Below are 20,040 nucleotides of genomic sequence, written 5' to 3'. Positions count from 1 at the left end.
TCTCAGGGTCCTGCAATTCGAACGGGGGAAACCCGGCTAGCACCGCCGTTGCCGCCGCAGAAATGGTGCGGAAGCCCCTCACTACCCTGATGGCCACCGTCCTGTGCAGCCTCCTGATCGCTAGGAGACTGCGACGGTTGGTCATCAGGTCCTCTGCCCAGATCGGAGCTCCGCAGAGGAGCTTCGATTGCACCACGCCGGCGTACAGCCGGTGCACTCCGACGTTGGGCCCGCCCAGCCGAGGCAGCAAACGTCCTAAGGTCGCCCCAACAGACGGCGCCAGGCGCTCGAAGTGAGCGCTGAAGGTCCAGTGGCTGTCGAGGGTTAGGCCCAGATACTTCATGCTGGTTCCGACTCCGATCTCAGCCCCCTCCAACCTCAGGCGATAACCCGCTGGAGGCGTCCCGTGATCGGGCTTACGGCAAAACCACATTACCTCGGACTTCTCTGGGGACACCCTCAGTCCCAATCCCTTGATTTCGGCGACCACGCAGGCCACCGCCAACTCCGCCAGACGGACGGTTCTACCCCATGCCGTGCCCCAGACCAGCACCAACGTGTCGTCGGCGTAGCACGTCAGTGTCGAGTTCGGAGGCATCGGCGTTCGAAGCACTGCGTCGTACGCGATGTTCCACAGCAACGGACCCAACACCGAACCTTGCGGGACCCCGCGGTGTACAGCCCTCCCGGTCACCCCTCCGCCCCGAACGGTATAGACGATACTCCGGTCCCGGAGGAACGCCCGGATCACACCCCGCAGGTACGCGGGCACCCGATGGAATTCGAGGGCCCGGCATATCCTGTCCCAGGGGATGCTGTTAAAGGCGTTGATCACGTCCAGGGACACGGCCAGCGCCACGTAACCACGCCGCTCGGCCCCCTCGACAAGAGAGCGGACGCGGGCGATAGCGTCGGTCGTAGACCGCCCTCTCCGGAAACCGAACTGGCCGTCGTGCAGTCCGGGCACACTCCGGGACAGATGCGACTCCAGGCCGGCAGCCACCACTCTCTCCAGCAGCTTGCCCGCCTCGTCCAAAAGGCACACCGGCCGAAAGGCGGAGGGCGAGTCCGGGGAGCGCCCCGGCTTCGGCAGCAGGACCATCCGCCCCTCCTTTCACGACGCGGGAATCCACCCCGAGACAGGCATCCGTCGAACAGACGCATTAGTCTCGGGGCCAAGACGCCGGCGACGTCCTTCCACAGGCGGACCGGGACTCCATCGGGACCCGGTGCTTTCCGCGCTCCGATCCTCCCGACGGCTCCGGCCAGTTCTTCCTCGGTGACCCTCGATTCCGGGCTCCATCTTCCCGCGGAGACACGTGGTTCTTCTTCTGGCGGTTGAGGCTCCTGCTCCTCCTCTTCGGTAGGGTTGCCATCTCCTCGTCCGCTGCTCCCGGGAACAAGGTGCCGACGACCTCGTCCAGGAATCGAGGGTCCATGCTCTCCGTTAAGGGAGGTGACCATGGACGGAGTTTGTTCAATACCATTTTGTAAGGGCGCCCCCAGGGGTCAGAGTCGAGGCTGGCCAGAAGCTCGTCTCAGGTCCGCCTCTTCGCCTCCTTGATGGCTCGTTGCAGGAGCCTTCGCTCTTCGCTGTAGGCCTCTTACAGACGAGCCACCGTGTCTTCGTCCACCCGCCACCTGCGGCGGGATCTGGTGTACTGGCGCCGGGCGCGGATGCATGTCTCGCGGAGACGAGCTATCTCCTCGGACCACCAGTACACAGCGCCGGCGCGACGCGGGGCTCCAGACCGCGGCATACACGAATCGCAGATCGCGTGGATGTCGCGCCTCAGCCGGGTCGCTCCCGCTTCCGCGTCCTCGTCGGTCCTGGATTCTTCTAACCAAGCGACGGCTATAGCGGCCGCCGCCATGGGTCATCGCCCACCGCGGGAATCTTCTTCTCCTTCCTGGTGGGCCGATGGGCCCGCGCGCACCCAACGAACGGTCGCCCATCGCGCCGCCAACCGGCACCTCCATCAAGATGTAGAGGTGGTCCGAGAGGGTCTCCTCCGGGAAAACCTCCCAACCGGAAACACGGATGCGGCAGGGTTTGCCCATGTGAGGTCCACTATGGTCCACTATGGACTCTCCACGCCACGCTGGACGACCCCCGGTTCATAAGCCGCAGGTCGAGTGCGGCCGCCCAGTCCTGTACGTCGCGCCCCTTTCCGTTGCTCCTGCGAGAGCCCCACTCCGTTGAGTGGGCGTTGAAGTCCCCGAGAACCAGTGACGGACAGGCGCCCAAACGCCTTGCGCAAGCCGCGAGCCCGTCCAGGAAGGAGGCGTATTCTGTCCGGCTGATGTTGGGCTACACGTAGACGGCCACCACTGCCAGGTCGCCCCATTTCACGGCCACAAAGCCCCGTCCCCGCTCGATCACCGAGCAAGCGGGACTCCCTGCGATCCTGGTCCAGAACACGGCGACCGAACCGTTCAGATCCCCAGCGCCTCGTGACGCGTCGGGAATGCTGTACGGCTCGGCCACTGCCGTTGGAGCAATCCGCCGCTCCGTCAGGCTCTGGAACATTAAGTCCTGAGCCCGGCGGTTAAGATTGCACTGCAGGAGCAGCGGTCCTTCTCCTCTTCTTCCGCTCAGGTCGGGGAAGGCTCCGTCTCCATAGCCTCCTCCGGGTCGTTCTCCTCACAGTCGTTGTGTCGGACTTCTCTGTCTTCTCTTCTGTCCTTCATGGGGTCAGTTGACGACGGTATCGTTTCCTTGGTTTCGATCATTCTGTGCTTACCTTATGGTCTTGTGACGTGAACTTGTAACATTGTCTACGCGTTTTTTATCATGTTCTCCAAGTCTCTTTTTTTTTTAAACATGCAAGGCAAATGACAGTGTTAGGAACGAAAAACAACTACGAGAAAGTCGCCGTGTACTGCGCGGCAAATACCTTTTCTCTTCCTTCAGTGATCTATATTTATTTGTATATAACCTTATTTACGTCGTCCAAATTACTTTCCTATGTACAATATCCTCATCAATAAAGATGAGCGTGTAAAACTTTTCCGCAAGTGATTCTCTTAATTAATTCGTCTTCCCAGGTATTTTAATAAATTAAACAACATTATGAATAACGAACCAGGAGATTTTATGAAACAATCACTTACATGCAGTTAAGAGATCACTGTGATAAAGATATATTTTTCAATATTTCGACACATGAAAGACTAACTTCTTGCCACAAGTTTACTAATTGGAAGACTGAGACTAATTTTTGCTACCAACTTCATTGGTTCTGCTTCGTGCACTAAAATACAATCAGAGAAGTGATATAAACGGCATTTCGATTGTTGCGGATAACAGAATAGATGCACTGAAACTACAAGTAATCATTGTAATGGAGTAAATGCCCTGAAAAGCAGAAACGTTATTTCATGATACTAATATTACGTCGAAATTACCGGAATGAAATAGTTTCATTATACTTACAAAGGTGACGATATTAACGTATAAAACATAATAATTTAAAGAGTAAGCCAAAAGTACAGTAATAGGGTTAAGGAGATAAGGACCATACGTTAATTTAGCGAAAGAGACGAAAATATCCAGCAATAAGATTTTGTTCACGAAACCTGCAAACGTAACAAATAAACTTGAGTGTAGTGTGCAAAACGTTAAATTCTTCACATTACTCAAAGAGTATCTTTACGATAACTAGAATGACATTAACGCATTACTGAGTGACCTGAAAAATATCGACTTACCACTATTATTCGTAGTGCATGCAACTACTAGCCAGGCAATGCCTAATGCCCAGCCTGTTCTACCGAGGGTCCAATAAATAACGGATAGACCTAAGGATATGTAAGGAAGGTGTGTTGGAGCTAGCTGAAAACGGAATGAGCGTTTCGTCCCGGGACTACCGGTGGACTCGTCAGTAAGACTATGCCCGGTAGTCCCTGCCTTAGACATAGAGGGAGTCTCGCTATGTGCGGTATTTATATCGTGCGCCCGTATATTCGACCGCGAGCGAGACAGACAGACTCGTCGTCGTAGTAACCCTCTGGTTTAGGCGGTTGGTACCCGCGGATCGCCCAGGAGGTGTTGCGCCGCGTTGATGCCTCGACCTGTCGGCGTCCTGTTGATACCGATCCGCCACAGATATGTTCTTGTTCGCGAGTTAAGAGAATCAAACAATTGCATAAAGTTTTCAAGGACCAACCAACGATTAAGCTTTTCTAAAACATAAATTTAATCACGCTATTGAAAGATACAGAAAAATATAAGTCTAACGAACAAACAATATACATTATTGAAAAATGCAATTTGTAATTCCATTTTGTAAGAAGGTGACATGTGGCCATTCCGATGAGGTATGGCGGTATTCTACACCACGGTCTTATATACCAGTATGTCGCTGTCTTATATTGTTCGTCCAACCTAGAAAAGTGAATATAAGTATAGTTACAAATTCCTTATGTCATAAAGAATGTTAAACATTTTGTATGCTTACGTAGGCTGGTAAATAAGGGTGTATCCCGTGTAAGCGTGTGATCCTATCGATGAGAGTAACAAAACAATGCCTATGCCCATGGCAATGCCTGAAATAATTGATATTAGAGATCAGGTACGACTAGGCACTAAAGGATTAAAAATCGGAAGTAGAAACTCACGTGATCGATAAAATTAAAAGAAAACTGCCAAATACGAAGAACTGCATGCCATTGGACAAGTACCAACTCCATGTGAGACACTGCAAACAGTATTTTTCACCGAAACGAATTCTTTTGTAGTAACGTGAACGATGTTTGCAATAAATTAGCTAAGAAAGTATACGTACTAGCTCATCCCATCTATAGAAGTTGTTGATGTAAAGTATGTTAGTCCACCAATATTTGAAACACTTAGCATTTGGATGCTCAACGGGAAGAAGCTCTGAGACATGATGATGCCAGGTAAAATTCAATATCGTTATCAGTATGACAACGAAATATGCAGGTGTAAGCCTTCCAAGTTAATGTATTTATTTTATCATCAAAATCTCATCGATAGAATCAATTAAGCACTGATACTATACTTTACCTTATATATCGTTTGACAATCTTTTGAAAAAATTCATTCATCCTCTTTGCTATAGGCGGAATTCCCTGATATTTTCGTCTTTCCTTCAGAAATGTATATGATAACAGAAAACCACTCATAAAGAAAAACGTATCAACCGATAATGTGAAGTTGCTTATGATTTGCGACAGTATAAGGTCGTCCATTGTATATACAAGCCATGTGTTACCTGTGTACATGAGTGACTGTATTAAAAAAATACGTGGTAGATCAGAAATCGGATCGGAGTAGTAAAATTAAAACATCGTTAAAATTCGTTTCTTACTCATAACATGAAATCCGAAGAATAATATGTGCCCCAGAATAATCCATACCATAGTCACCGTTTTCAAACCGTAGAATAAGCGTAGTTTATCTTCACTCTTTTCCGTCTTAAATATCTCCTCTACGTTGGTTAGAACTGAAAAGCACAGAAGATGTTGGCTGATGCGATTCTGCTTTGCCGACTCGGCGAGTGCCGGTTCCTTGTTGTCGGTTTCGCGTTTCTGCTCTCTTACGTTCTCCAATTTTATTCAAAGTAATCCGTACGTCACATACATTGCCATGTAATAAACTTGAAGCGGTAAAAATCAGTAAGATTGGTAACGTGAGCATAGTTTTGTGATAAGTGATAGTCAATATCAAGTACCAATGTATGTGCAGCTTACCTATCGCATTGTTACTTTCGAACGTAATCTTTCCCCTTTCTTTATTTAAACGCTTTCGATGGGCGAAAACGTCGTATACTGTGGCCGCTTTTACGGTAGCACACAACGATAGCAAAACTCCTCTGTAATCATAATTTTAACGTTCCTAGGTGGTATTTTATCGGATGCAGATCTCGACGTATGTAATATAAATCTGGCTAGACAAAAAATCGAGTTTTCAATTACGAGCTTGAAGTTTACGTACATGATAGAGATCATCTTCGCAGAGAGTCGCCATTGATGATCATCCGCCAAATTGGAGACTTCGATCAGCTTGAGATGTATATTAAAAAGTTTTCCAATGAAAACTTGCAATCTTGTGGGTCTCCTAACCAATGATTATTATTATTATTATTTTATTTTATTTTAGTCCGTGCCTTTCGGCGTTGGACGACTTCCAGATTACATCTCTTACATTGTATTTATCTGTCTAAATATAAGTATATTTAACGCTTATCCTTCTTTGGCCTTTGCTTCCTTGCTGTGCTCCCTCTCTGTCGTTCCTCTTCTGCTGCTCTTCTCTTCACTATTATCGCTTTCAACCAATGATTATTCCCGATGACAAATCCTCTGGATGGTACTCCACTGTAATCCAACGCTTAAAAAACACGTGAACTCTCATTGGAAACTGCTCGTGATACAATTAGCGATAAGGATCTGAAGCGGTGTGAAAATTAAGCGCACCGTTTGAAACCAACAGCATCAACTGATCGGGAAAACTATGACGACGACGATAGTAACTCTTACTCGCGCCGTACGAAGGAACTAGTTTCTTGTGCAACGCATTAAAGAAGTTTCAAGGTCGAGGTTTATACGCGGGCTAGGTGAAGTCTTGACCGGTTTGTTACTTTATCGACTTTCACCGTCACGTACTTCACGTCTAAAAAGTAAAAATCTTTTCCTGAAACGATGTACTTCTTCGACGAAAGGGCTTTCATCCTGTAACGAACGACCGTTTCTTAGATTTGCATTCGTCTAACTAGATTCTGAGAGGGACATAAAAATTACTCGTGAATGAGTTTTATTTGACGCGAACAAAATCGTATTGTTCACTAATTGTAAAGTAGGCTTCTAAGATCTTTCAAATTTTACGTCGTTTTCTCCATTTTTGACGAATATCCGAACTTGTTTGAAATTTCGCCGACTCGATACTTTGCCCCATCGTTTTATTTTCTTCCCATTATTTTTTTCCTTCTTAATTACAGTGGCGAGTCGCGGGGTTTTCACGATCAAATTCTTTTTTATTGTTTTTCTTTTGTTATTAATAATAACGTATTGTATTCATTGTGGAGATAATAGATCTCAAGGGAACTGGGTCGTAGCAACTCAGCTGTTCCCTTGGAAAGAATTGTTAAAGTTTTAATTATTCTTAAATCGAATATAATTTATACATCGTGTTTTTACGTGTATGTTCACATTTAATAAAAAAGTATAGTGTTATATACGAAGTAACATAAAATCAGGATTTCAAGATTAGCTCGTAAAATATATCAGGATATAGGAATAATGGAAGAAGTGTAGAAAACAGTGCAATTTTGAGCGGCTGTGTTAATAATTCGGTGATCAAGGATTAGTACTGTGACACTTCAAATGCGAGCTTGTTTTGAAATATGTTGAGGTTTATCTCGAAATTGAATAAAGAGGAATGCGTGAATGAATAAATAATAGAAATATATTTGAGTAAGTATAAATAGAAGTATAAGTACAGTGTATACTATTCCAGATTCGCACGCTACTAGCGTTAGTTTACAATAGAGTTTCGAAGCCATGACCCTGTAACATCAATCCACATCAGTGACCAGCCCACACACCGCGGACAAGATGGCAGCCAGATATCTGCACATCCTTGGCGCGTATGTTCAATAGTCTTAAGGACCCACCATGGGTCTTGGCATTTTCATAATTAAGGTCCTTCGGACTAAACAAGTGTCTTTTTTGTACAAGTATCACCGCCCTTCTTATTATCCAATTAGAAGCGGTGTCTACTGCCCTCACTTTCCTAACCGAAATTGTCAACAAATCCGATGGTCCCGTGTCCTTAGACACACCCATCTCCAGATTACCTCAGACACAGTATCGTCAGTAAAACTTCATTTATACTGTGTCCTTGGAATAGTCAACATATCTTTACCGGTTTCTACCCTCAGACCAGTCGCGTACTTGATCAGTGTATACTCAATTGTGAATATTATGAGAAAAACAGAGTTTAATAAAAAAAAAAGCAAAGTGTATAGATAAAAAAAATCCCGAAACAATTTGAATTATTGAAAATATTCCAAGAATTAATCCAAAATTTCATAAATAATTAATGTTAATTGGGGAACGTAAATTAATAAATGATAAAGGTGAATTAAATATATGAGTTTTATAAATTATTGAAATTACTTTTTTCATTTTATTGCTCGAAGATTTTTATTTTTAATATAACAAATTTTTGTTATAATTAGTAATATTATAATTAAAAAAATAATAAACATTAATAAAATACAATAATTAGGTCTTAAATATAATTTTTTAATAATATTTATTTTATTATTTTTAGAAAAATTTAAATTTTGTAATACTATTTTAATTTGTTTTATTTGAATAATTATAATAAATAATATAAATAAGATTAATATTAATTTTAAATAATTATTTTTTTTTATATTTTATTAACTAAGCAAATAAAGTAAGAAAATATAATTAGAGAAACAATAATAAAAAGAATTAATAAAATAAATAAAGTTAATGTAATTATTTGTTTTAATGTTAAAATATTTATTATTATAAAAAGAATATAAAAAATTAGGTATATTAATTTTTTTAATGGGGGAAAAATATTTAAATACAAAATAATTTATAATTAGTATTAAATTAATATTTAGGTTTATGAATATTAAATAATTTAAAATCAGTAAAGTTTTCATTGCAGTGTATATAAATGTTTAAAAAGTTTAAATATAAATAATTTTTTGGAATATATAATATATATTAAATATGCATATATAAATAAATATTAAGTTTGTTATATTAATGAATTTGTTAAATTTTTAATTTACAAAGTTAGTGTTTTTTTAAACTATGTAACAAATATAATTAGATTTTTTAATATCAAGATATCAAAAAGTAGTTTAAATTAAAAACGTTACGGCTTAGCTATCTTGTTTTCATCATATAACTTTCAAGTTTACGTGATAGCTCTATGGGTATTTATATAATTACGAGAACTGGTTTGTCTATAGCCCGGTACATCTTCCGTGCATGACATGTTCCTATGTTCCTAGAAAAGGCTATGAGGCCGAGAGGCCCTTCAAATTGATTTTCGATGGCTTCGAGGACTAAGATAACTAAACACTAGAGAAGATGTAGAGTTTTCCTAGAAGTGAGAATCACTTCAACAAAATAGACAGGAAGAGAAATGGGAAAAAAGGGGAAAGAAAGGAAGAAAGATATGTAATACACTATACGATACAATATAATGCTGGACATCTACGTTAAACAACAGACGCTATTTTCCCAATTGTGGTTCCAGAGAACATCATAATAAATAGAAATGTTTCAAGATTGAGAGAGACAGGCAGACGGACACACAGACAAAGTGCATATATCGAGAGAGTAATTTCATCACTTTATTAACTGAGGGGCTTAAAAATATGTATTAGTATATGATTATTTCATACTTGCCGGATTACTATACAGTCGAACGAGTGATATAAACGGCATTTCTACTGTTGCGGACAGAACAATAGCAGCAATGAAACTACAAATAATCACTGTAATGGCAGTATAGGTCTGAAAAAACATAATATGTTATTATTACATAGGATTCATATTACTTTGAAATTGTTCGAATGAAACTACCTTATCATACTTACAATATTGGTGTAATAGAGAAAGAGAGGATAATTATCTAACGAATATAACGAAAGGATAATAATACAATTTATGAGATAAACGCCATACGTTAATTTACTGAAAGGGACGAAAATATCCAGCGATAAGATTTTGTTCACGATACCTGCAAACGTAACAAATATACTTGAGTGTAGTTCACAAAATGTTAAATAATTCGCATTACTCAAAGAGTATCTTTACGATAACTAGAATGACATTAACGTATTATTGAGTGACATGAAAAATATCTACTTACCGCCATTATTCGTAGTGCATGCAACTACAAGCCAGGCAATACCTAATGCCCAGCATGTTCTACTGAGGGCCAGATAAAGAACGGAGAGACCTAAAGATATGTTCTTGTTCGCGAGTCCGAAGAGAATCGAACAATTACATAAAATTGCCACGGACCAACCAACGATTAAGGTTATCTGAAACATAAAATTAATCACGCTATTGAAAGATGCAGAAAAATATAAGTATAACGAACAAACAAAGTATACATTACTTTTGAAAAATGCAATTTGTAATTCCATTTTGTAAGAAGGTGACATGTGGCCATTCCGATGAGGTATGGCGGTATTCTACACCACGGTTTTATATACCAGTATGTCGCTGTCTTATATTGTTCGTCCAACCTAGAAAAGTGAATATAAGTATAGTTACAAATTCCTTATGTTATAAAGAATGTTAAATATTTTGTATGCTTACGTAGGCTGGTAATTCAGAGTGTACCCCGTGTAAACTAGTGATCCTATCGATGAAACTAGCGCAACAACACCTATACCCACGGCTATATTGTAATGCCTGAAACAGTCGATTTTAGAGCCCAGGTAAAAATGGGTTCTAAGGGATCAAAGAACGAAATTAGAAACTCACGTGATCGATAAAGTTAGAAGAAAGCTTCCAAATACGAAGAACTGCATATCGTTGGGCAGGTACCAACTCCATGTGAGACACTGCAAACAGTACTTCTCTCCGAAACGATTCTTTTGCAATAACGCGACCGATATTTGCAATAGATTATCTGAGAAAGTATACGTACTAGCTCATCCCATCTATAGAAGTTGTTGATGTAAAGTATGTTAGTCCACCAATATTTGGAACACTTAGCATTTGGATGCTCAACGGGAAGAAGCGCTGAGACATGATGATGCCAGGTAAAATTCAATATCGCGATTAATATAACGACGAAATATGCAGGTGTAAGCCTTCGAAGTTAATATATTTATTTTATTATCATCGAAATCTCATCGATAGAATTAATCAAGCATTGATACTATACTATACCTTATATATCGTTTGACAATCTTTTGAAAAAATTCGTTCATCCTCTTTGCTATAGGCGGAATTCCCTGATATTTTCGTCGTTCCTTCAGAAATGAATATGATAACAGAAAACCACTCATAAAGAAAAATGCATCCACCGATAATGTGAAGTTGCTTATGATTTGAAAGAGTAAACTTTCAGCCAGTATATATACAAGCCATTTGTTACCTGTATACATAAGTGATTGTATTAAAAAAATACATGGTAGATCAGAAATCGGATCGGAGTATTAAAATTAAAACATCGTTAAAATTCGTTTCTTACTCATAACGTGAAATGCGTAGAACACTATGTGCCCCAGAATAATCCACACCATTGTCAATGTTTTCAAGCCGTAGAATACTCGCAGATTATTACCACCCTTTTCCGGCTTAAATATTTCTTTTACATTGGTGAGAAATGAAAAACACAGAAGATGTTTGCTGATACGATTTAGCTGCTCCGACTCGCGGGGTGCCGATTCCTCATTGCCGGTTTCGCGTTTCTCTTCTTTTATGTTCTCCAATTCTATTCAAAGTTAACCTTACGTTATATGCATTTCCGTGATTCCCATTCCATCTCGAGGCGATAAAAATAATTAAAATTGGTTACGTGAGCGCAGTTTCGTGTTAAGTAATAGTTAATATCAAGTATCAATGTATGTGTGGGTTACCTATCCCGTTGGTACTTTCGAACGTCAGCTTCCCCCTTTCTTTATTTAAACGCTTTCGATGGAGGAAAACGTCGTATATTGTGGCCGCTATTACGGTAGCACACAACGATAACAAAACTCCTCTGTAATCAGAATTTTTAAGTTCTTACATGGCATTTTATCGGATGCAGATCTTGACATATGTAATATATATCTGAAGTGACAAAAATTCAAGTTTCAAATTACGAGTTTGAAATGTACGTACATGATGGAGATCATTTTCGCAGAGAGTAGCCATTGACGATTATCCATCAAATCGGAGACTTCGATGAGCTTGAGATGTATATTAAAAAGTTTTCCAATGAAAAGTGTCTCATTACGAAATACTTTATCGAGCATAGTGGCAACATCGCCTATGCTGCAGGATGCCGGTAAGCAAAGTCCAAGCGTGATCAAATCCTAAAATGAATGCAGTTTCTCAAATTTCTGATCTTCCGTCGTGACCGTAAAAATTCGCACGTAAATTTCATGAAATATTTTAATATTAATGATATCATCTATTAATATTATTTTAATGCGATAAATTCTTAATAGACTGCACAAACTGGCTACATACTGATTGTAATTCGCATTGGAACTTAAATCGTTAGAGATATACAATTGAGATACTAATTCTAGAATATCCATTTGCTTACTTCGTCTTCTACTTCTATATGATATTGCACAGTGCTATTGTGCCGCGCACGTGCAATAAAAAAACGAAACTCAAAAGGTGAGTACTCTTCATTCGGGTTCCGGTATATCGAATTGTTCTTTCGTACTTTCTCTGATAGTAATAGCGTGCGATTTTCAGAGAAATGCTTGCAATCTTGTGGGTCTCCTAACCAATGATTGTTCCCGATGACAAATCCTCTGGATGGCACTCCACTGATATCCAACGCTTAAAAAACACATGATATCTCATTGGTAACAACTCGGGCTGCAATTTGCGATAAGGGTCTGGAGCGGTGTGAAAATTAATCGCACCGTTTGAAGCCAACAACATCGGCTGATTGGAAAAACTATGACGACGACGACCGCAGCTTTTACACGCCCTATACGAAGGAACTAGTTTCTTATGCAACGTAGGAGGAAAATCGCAAAGTCGGGAGTTGGCTCGATAAAACACGTAGCGTGATGGTACCATAATCAGAAGAATCTTCGCGGTTGCACAAGAATTGTTTCTATCGCTTTTGATTCGAATTTTCCGCGGTATAAACGTGTTCACCGAGAACATGTCACTAAACACAATCGCAAACACGGTATACATCTTTTTGAATCATGGTCGGTTGTACGTATTTCGTTTAGTTTGCTTCCTTCTTTTCTTTCGCTGTGATTGACTGGTGGTAGCTTCGCGAAACCGAATTCGGCTATATATCTCAAAAGTTCTATTAACCTCTTAGAGCCCAAAGTATCTGGTTATTCACCGCATTTCGAAATACATCTATCTGGGTCCGACAGCTGCTGGAATTTAGAAGATCAGCATTTTCCAAAACCGCGTACACTGGAAGTAGCTTCTTCGTGATCATGGGGTCTAGTTCGGTCGCTTGTATTGACACGTAAAAGTTTGTTAAAGATAGAAGGGATAACCATGTCCACGAAATTCTTCCGCACTTCATACTTTGAAATAAGATTTACACTTGGTTATTAGAATTGATTATAGAGGAATATCGGCAGCCACGCGAATGTATTTTGTTCTCTTGTTCGGAATAATGTACTATGTCGGTACTATGTTCGAAAATACGACTGCGTCGAACGGGTTTCGAATGGCGAATGGAGCTCGAGAGACTCCACGGTTTCCGATGAAATTGAAGCATGATAATGCGTGTTCGATACAGGACACATCATTGATGATGTAAAATATCGCTATCATTTTACTTGTGACACTCCTTTCCAAAAGAATAGCGGAGGTGTGCTATCTTTAATTTCTCAATATGGCGTGTAAAATTTTTCGTCTGTAACGTGTAATATTAAAACATTATGAGTTATGAATATGCAGTTCGTTGAAAATAATTAAAAATGTTATGAGGTTTAGTATGTAAGCAAAAAAATTGTTTTATTTTAAGAACGAAATTATAGCACATGTACAGTAAAAAAAATAATAAACAACATAAATTGTAACTGACAATAATTACTTATCAAACATATATACTTATTTAGTAATAGGTACGTTTAATAATAGGCCCTGAGAGTGTGCAGACTACAGATGCATTATCTTGTTGAAAGATTTGGTCAGTTCCAGAAATACGTTCTGCATGATTATTTATTTGTTCTTTGATTACATTTATGTATCGGACACTATTCATTCTCCCATCGATGAACTTGATACTTGTCTTACCGAAATAACCATCATGCTAATAATAAACCATCACATTGCCTCCTCCCATTTGTCGTTGAAATAGTGATATTGTCTCTTTTCTTACGTCATGAAAATAATATTGGAACCCATCAGGACCATGCAACTGAATCTTTTTCGTCTGAAAATAGTACTCTTCTCCATTTCTTTTTCGAATGCATTCTTTCTTTTGCAAAGCGTAAACGTTCTGCTTTGTGTTTCGTTGTTAACGAAGGTTTCTTTTTCAATTCTAGCTTCTTGATATTTTTGCAGGATAGTAGAACTCGACGAACACTTGAAACACTGGCACTAACACTAGATTTTTCAATTATTTGCTTCGTTGTTAACTCGAGTTGGAAGCTACACGCAAAATTGCCATAATCTTCAACATTTTTTAAGAAATTGTGTATTACTTTACGACATCTTTTTATTACTTTCGATATTTCTGCTACTGATAACTGTTGCTGTTTTAGTTTAAGAATTTGCTTTTTTTCAGACTCGTTTAATTTTTCTCCGCCTCCTATTCTTATAAAGTTATATAATATTGCACTGTAATCTTTACTCGTTGATAGATCATGAACTACTGAGCAATTTTTAAACATACTAACAGAGTGTGCTATTATTTCGTTCTTAAAATAAAACAATTTTTTTTTGTTACACACTAAATCTCATAATGTTTTTAATTATTTTCAACAAACGTTATATATTATACGTTACAGACGAAAAACTTTACACTTGTCGTTGAGAAATTAAAGATAGCACACCTCGACTATCTTTTTGGCGAGGAGTGTACGTTCGCTGGTTGCGACCAATTAACATTCCACTTTCATATGCGTGGCTGGATAAAATCTTGACCGGTTTGTTATTTCATCGACTTTTACCGCTACGTGATTCACGCGTTACACATTTTTTTTTTATTTGGGAGACTTTTTACAATCAATTGTCATTGAGAATTACAAGTAAATTATTTTGGCGTGATACTGTAACTTGGATTATAAGAGTTTAGAGTATGTTTGATTCTAGTTGAATCTAATGCTTAAATCTAAAGGGTATTGTCTTTTTAGCCTTCGGATCTGATTCGTCGTGTCAAGTAATTGAATAACTAGTGGGTTTTGGTGGTTGTTAACTCTTATATTATATCTGTTGCTAAGTTTGGATATTTCTTCTTTAACTGTGGATATCTTAAGGTCGCGATGTATTGTTTCCTTGGTAATATACCAAGGTGCATCTATTAAGAATCTTAGAGTTTTTGATTGGAATTTTTGGAGAAGTACTCGCTGTTTCCCGTAGTTGGATCCCGTAGGCCCAAACAGGTTTTAATATAGTCTTTATATAGCATCATTTTACTCTGCGCGCTTCAGATGGAAAGTCTACTAATGAGCCAGTAGAATTTTTTAAATTTTTATTTAAATTGCTTGGATTTATTTACGATATGTCGTTTCCATGTTATTTTTCTGTCCAGTATCATGCCCAGATATCTGACTGTATCTTTATTTGGAATTGGAATGGTCGCCTGCGGGCAGGATTATTTTTGCAGCGTGAAGATTATATAACTGAATTTATTTTTATTTATTTTGAAGCGCCATTCGTAGAACCATTTTCCCACAGAGTCGAGACCTTGGAATTATCGAATCTACGTGAAACGGCAATAAAGCTATATCATCAACAAATATCGCCGTGGTTATTTCTGTTAAAGTTGGAAATCGGCATTGTAGATGGTGAACGAAGGTCCAAGGATATTGCCTTGGGCTATGTCAGTTTCTATTGGAAATGTTGTGGTTGTAGCGTCTAAGTATCTCATCATGAACAGCCTATTGATATGATATTAAGATGGAGTAGTAGGTGTGTGGTAGGATTTTCTTTAGTTTCAGCGAAATTTCTTCATGCCACACTTTGTCGAACGCCTGCTGAATGTCCAGGAATACCGCAGAGTAATATTTTTTCTTTTCTAAATCTTGGCTAATTTTACGAGTTCAATAGGAGGAGACATCTGGAAGGGAGAGTGCAAGTGAAGAGTTACATTAGTTAAGTGACTTGCAAATAAGTTGGCTTTTTGCATAGGGCTACGCGCCCATCCACCTTGCGAACAGCGAATTGGAGGGATACGCATAATAAATAAAAATCTTTTCCTTCGTCGACGTACTCCTTCGGCGCAAGAGTCTTTACCCGTAACGAACGCTTGTTTCTTAGATCCGTATTCGTCGAGCTGGTTCCTCAAACAGACATGAAAAAATTAACCGTGGGTGCGTTTTATTTGATCGACAAGACCGCGCTGTTTTCTAATTGCCAAGAATGCTTTTAGGATCGTTCAAATTCCTCGTCGTCTTTTGCATCTTCGACGAACATCCACAGAGCTTGATTGAAATCTTGTCGACTCGATCTCTGCTCGATTTTTCATCTTTTTTCCTTTGTTTTACACCCTTGAATCTTGTCGAGCAAGATGTTAAGATGGCACACCGAAGTGCAAATTTTTATAAAATACACGCAGTACACCTTCCTCCACGATTTATCCAATCAAAATTTCGCCTGTCCAAAAAAATGTCCAAAAAAAAGTAACAATTGTTCCGTTCGAAACGACCAAAACGTAGGAATCTTCCGAAGCAATTTTATGACGCCAGCTTCCGTGGGAAAGTTCCTTTTAGCAATGGTGACAACGTTTTTAATTTTCCATGTCTATCGTGTTCTCAATACTCAAGCGTATCGTAAGTTCAGTCGATTTTTCATCGGACGCAGATCGCGATATACAGGGTGGTTGGTAACTGGTGGTACAAGTGGAAAGGGGGTGATTCTACGCGAAAAAAGAAGTCGAAAATATGGAATAAAAATTTTTTTTTTAATTTTTCCATCGAGACAACGGTCTACAGTGAGATCCGTTATAACGAGACGCGATAAAGTGCACGCGTATCGAGCGAAAATTCAAAGTCGATTTTCTCGAAAACAAAGCCTCGAACGAACAATTTTTATTCTATATTTTCGACTTCTTTTTTCGCGTAGAATCACCACCTTTCCCCTTGTACCACCAGTTACCAACCACCCTGTATAACATGTATCCCAATCGGTGACAAGAATTCGAACTTTCAATAACGAGCGTGGAATTTCGTAGCGAGAAATCATTGTTGATTGTCCGTCAAATCGAAGACTTTGATCAGTCTCAAGTCCGTATAAGAAAGATTTTCGGCGAAAAGAATTTCATTATGAAATACTCCATCCATCATGATGATGACTTCGCGTTTGGTATAGGATCACATCCTGAAAAAGTGCAAAATATCTCAAATTTCTGGTAGTTCGTTGAAATCATAAGAAGTCGTACGTAAATTTCATGAGTTGTCTTAATGAGGTACATTGTTATGCCCCGAGGCTTACTATACGCCGTGTTCCTAATCGTCGCTCGTGGTACTCAGTGCACAGATTATCATACATGACCGACAAAATATATACAAAGTAGCGACAAGCACATAGTTGTCGTCAAGCAACGAGTTCTAGAAACATCGATTCGCCTTTGATCCGTTACTTTATGTACACAAAGAAGGTGGTATATGTGGTCATATGCGCGAACAGTTGCGAGACCCGAACGTGGTGGGGGTCGTCTCCTAGAGAAGACAAAGGAAAAAATCGAAGGGCAATCAGTATCATTTGAGGATTGGAATGCATTGAGAGCTTCAGACGAATAAGTCAAAGTTGTTTAGTCAAACGAATACATCGAGAAATATCATAAAGACGGGTCGAATTACAGTAACAAACTAATTGTATCATTGTTAAATCATTTGTGACGTGTTCATTATAATTCTAAATATTGTTGGAAATAGAAGCTTATATTAATCCTGTTAATTCAGCGTAACAATCATTTGAACTACCTCTGTTATCCTAATCGAAACAAGGGAACGACTGATTCGTGGCGTCGATTATCAGAATCGTAACGAGAATTTATGCCTCTCACAGACGCGTTTTCCTTGCGATCGCGTTTCTCCGCGAACGGTCGTAACATACATCGTTAATTTGCTGTATAAATCATACTGATGACTACATATTGATTGCAAGTAGCATTGCGACTCGAATCGTTGGATATGTGGATTACAGATGCAAACATTGAAATATCCGTATACTTACTTCGTTTTCTGATTTTATGCGATATTGCACAGCGCTATTGTGTCGCATACGTCCAATAAAAAGTCGAAACTCAAAAGGCGGATGTTCCTCGTTCGGGTTCCGGTATATCGAATTGTCCTTTCGTACTTTCTGTCACAGAAATGTCGTGCGATTTTTAGAGAGCTTGGAGCAAGTTAGACGATCTCCTATCTAATAATTGTTCTCGTTGACAAATCTCCTCGGTCGTACGCCACTAGTGTCCAAAAACGACTTCAAAAACACATAATTCTGTAATGCAAGCAGATGATCGTGAAAAGAGATACACTTCGGCGACAACTGTCGTCATTTTTACGCAGCTTATGCTTCTGTTTCGACGGTTGATTCGATGAAAAATTATGCATGTGACACAATCGCGACGTAACGCGACGTAATTGCCCCCAGGAAAACTGTCGCGGTTGCACAAGAATTATTTTTATGTTTTTTGAGTTTAACCGACTGTATAATTTGTTGAATCGTAATTGATTATGCGTATTTTGATTGATTTGTCTCCTTTCTCTTTACGCAATCGTAATCGACTTTCAGTAGTTTCGTCAAACGAAGTTTGTCAAGATATCTTAAAAATTCTTTTTACCTCATAGTCCCCAAAGTATCTGGTTATTCGCAGCATTACGAAATTTAACTATCTCTGTACGACATCAGCTTGAATTTAGAAGAATGATGTTCTTGTATGTGGAAGAATGATGTTGATTGTATGATCATTAGCATAACAGATTTCTATTTTTGTACGTGTGTAATCATACCAGAAAACGAGATGTCTTGTTTTTCTTCGTTCGAAGCGAATAGTAATGATATTCGGTCAAGTATTTGATTCCGAAGAAAAATATTCATTTGGTCAAAGTAGTGGAATAAAACTGAACGCCCATTTAAAATCATGTAAAGCTACAAAATCCTTATCCTTACGAATTAGGAACTATTATTTTATATAAAAAGAGACTATAATTATATGTTAACTCTGGATGCAACTACTATAGGTATCATATAACAAAAATATATGTCGGAGATGAAAGGACATCGGGACTTCCCGTCTGGAATGGTGGGAAAACGCCCAATACCCTCGTCCAGACTTTTACTATAGTTAGACTTAAGCAATAAAAATAAGAAATAGTTTTAATGTTCCAATCTGGCTTTATGACGATGGGTTTAGGCTCGAAGTGACATAGCGGGTCACTAGACGTAGCCACGGTCAAGGGAGGGACGTGTACCTGACAGAGGCATGGAATGATTATATGGCTCTCCTTAAAAACATTGATTGACCCGAGAGATGGGGACAGGAATATATAAGGGCAGTTCTACTTGGATTTGGGGTTGTTGTAGTTCATGCAGATAAGTTTACTTGTACGTGGAGTCATACGTGTATCACGTCGCATTCGTCATCCCGTGGACCGTGGATTAGTTATCGAACCTGAATTCGTTGTCATCAACATCTCGACCATCCGATCGCCGCTATTACTTACAGCCTCTTGTAGTACCCACATTTGTACCAATAAATATCAGCTATATCCGCGATGGTAAATTTGAGTGAAGGTTCATCGAACGCCCAATACTTCAACCCTAATCCGACATATATATTATGTAACGTGAAATTTGTTGAGGATACCCAGATAGAGATATAAAACTACAAGTAAAAAGTATAAATTAAATTAAATTTGATATGGTGGTTTGTTATTTCATGAACAAAAGTCATAGATAAATATACCATTCTCTTTGACATTCCATGCATTATATCTAGTTTCCCTTCTATATGAAATATACGTTGATTTCTACATCTGTATTAAACAATTATGCTATTTATCACAATTTATCGAATAATTGAAACAACGGTAGTAACTAAAATTGTATTTTACAATCTAATGATTGCAAGAAATATACGCGTATACTACGAGGTGTTTCCATTTTTTCTTAAATGTAGATAGATGTTCCATTTTACCT

The 20,040-nt window shown here is 39.6% G+C and overlaps 3 protein-coding genes across 5 annotated transcripts in view; 1 reads left to right on the top strand and 2 right to left on the bottom strand.

Moving 5' to 3' along the window:
• Nucleotides 1-20,040, top strand: part of LOC126864698 (monocarboxylate transporter 10-like) — a 310,627-nt gene that overhangs the window by 135,340 nt on the left and 155,247 nt on the right. The gene's annotated exons all lie outside the window — the stretch shown is intronic.
• On the bottom strand, nucleotides 8,865-10,258 carry LOC126864715 (nose resistant to fluoxetine protein 6-like). Its single transcript, XM_050616322.1, has 4 exons — nucleotides 10,139-10,258; nucleotides 9,887-10,061; nucleotides 9,612-9,754; nucleotides 8,865-9,528 (listed from the first exon to the last, which is right to left on the bottom strand). The coding sequence occupies exons 1-4, from the start codon at nucleotides 10,190-10,192 to the stop codon at nucleotides 9,406-9,408; spliced, it is 495 nt and encodes a 164-aa protein (XP_050472279.1). The 5' UTR covers nucleotides 10,193-10,258; the 3' UTR covers nucleotides 8,865-9,405.
• LOC126864562 (nose resistant to fluoxetine protein 6-like) lies at nucleotides 10,251-13,159 on the bottom strand. Its single transcript, XM_050616015.1, has 9 exons — nucleotides 13,027-13,159; nucleotides 12,287-12,531; nucleotides 11,857-12,050; nucleotides 11,613-11,734; nucleotides 11,225-11,467; nucleotides 10,921-11,128; nucleotides 10,676-10,841; nucleotides 10,342-10,437; nucleotides 10,251-10,268 (listed from the first exon to the last, which is right to left on the bottom strand). Exons 1-9 carry the CDS (start codon nucleotides 13,157-13,159, stop codon nucleotides 10,251-10,253), a joined length of 1,425 nt encoding a protein of 474 aa, XP_050471972.1.

Source organism: Bombus huntii, chromosome 4 (genome assembly GCF_024542735.1).
Source record: "Bombus huntii isolate Logan2020A chromosome 4, iyBomHunt1.1, whole genome shotgun sequence".
NCBI classification, from domain to species: Eukaryota; Metazoa; Arthropoda; class Insecta; order Hymenoptera; family Apidae; genus Bombus; species Bombus huntii.
The sequence above is the reverse complement of the archived record's forward strand: the minus strand, read 5'-3'. Positions and strand labels throughout refer to the sequence as shown.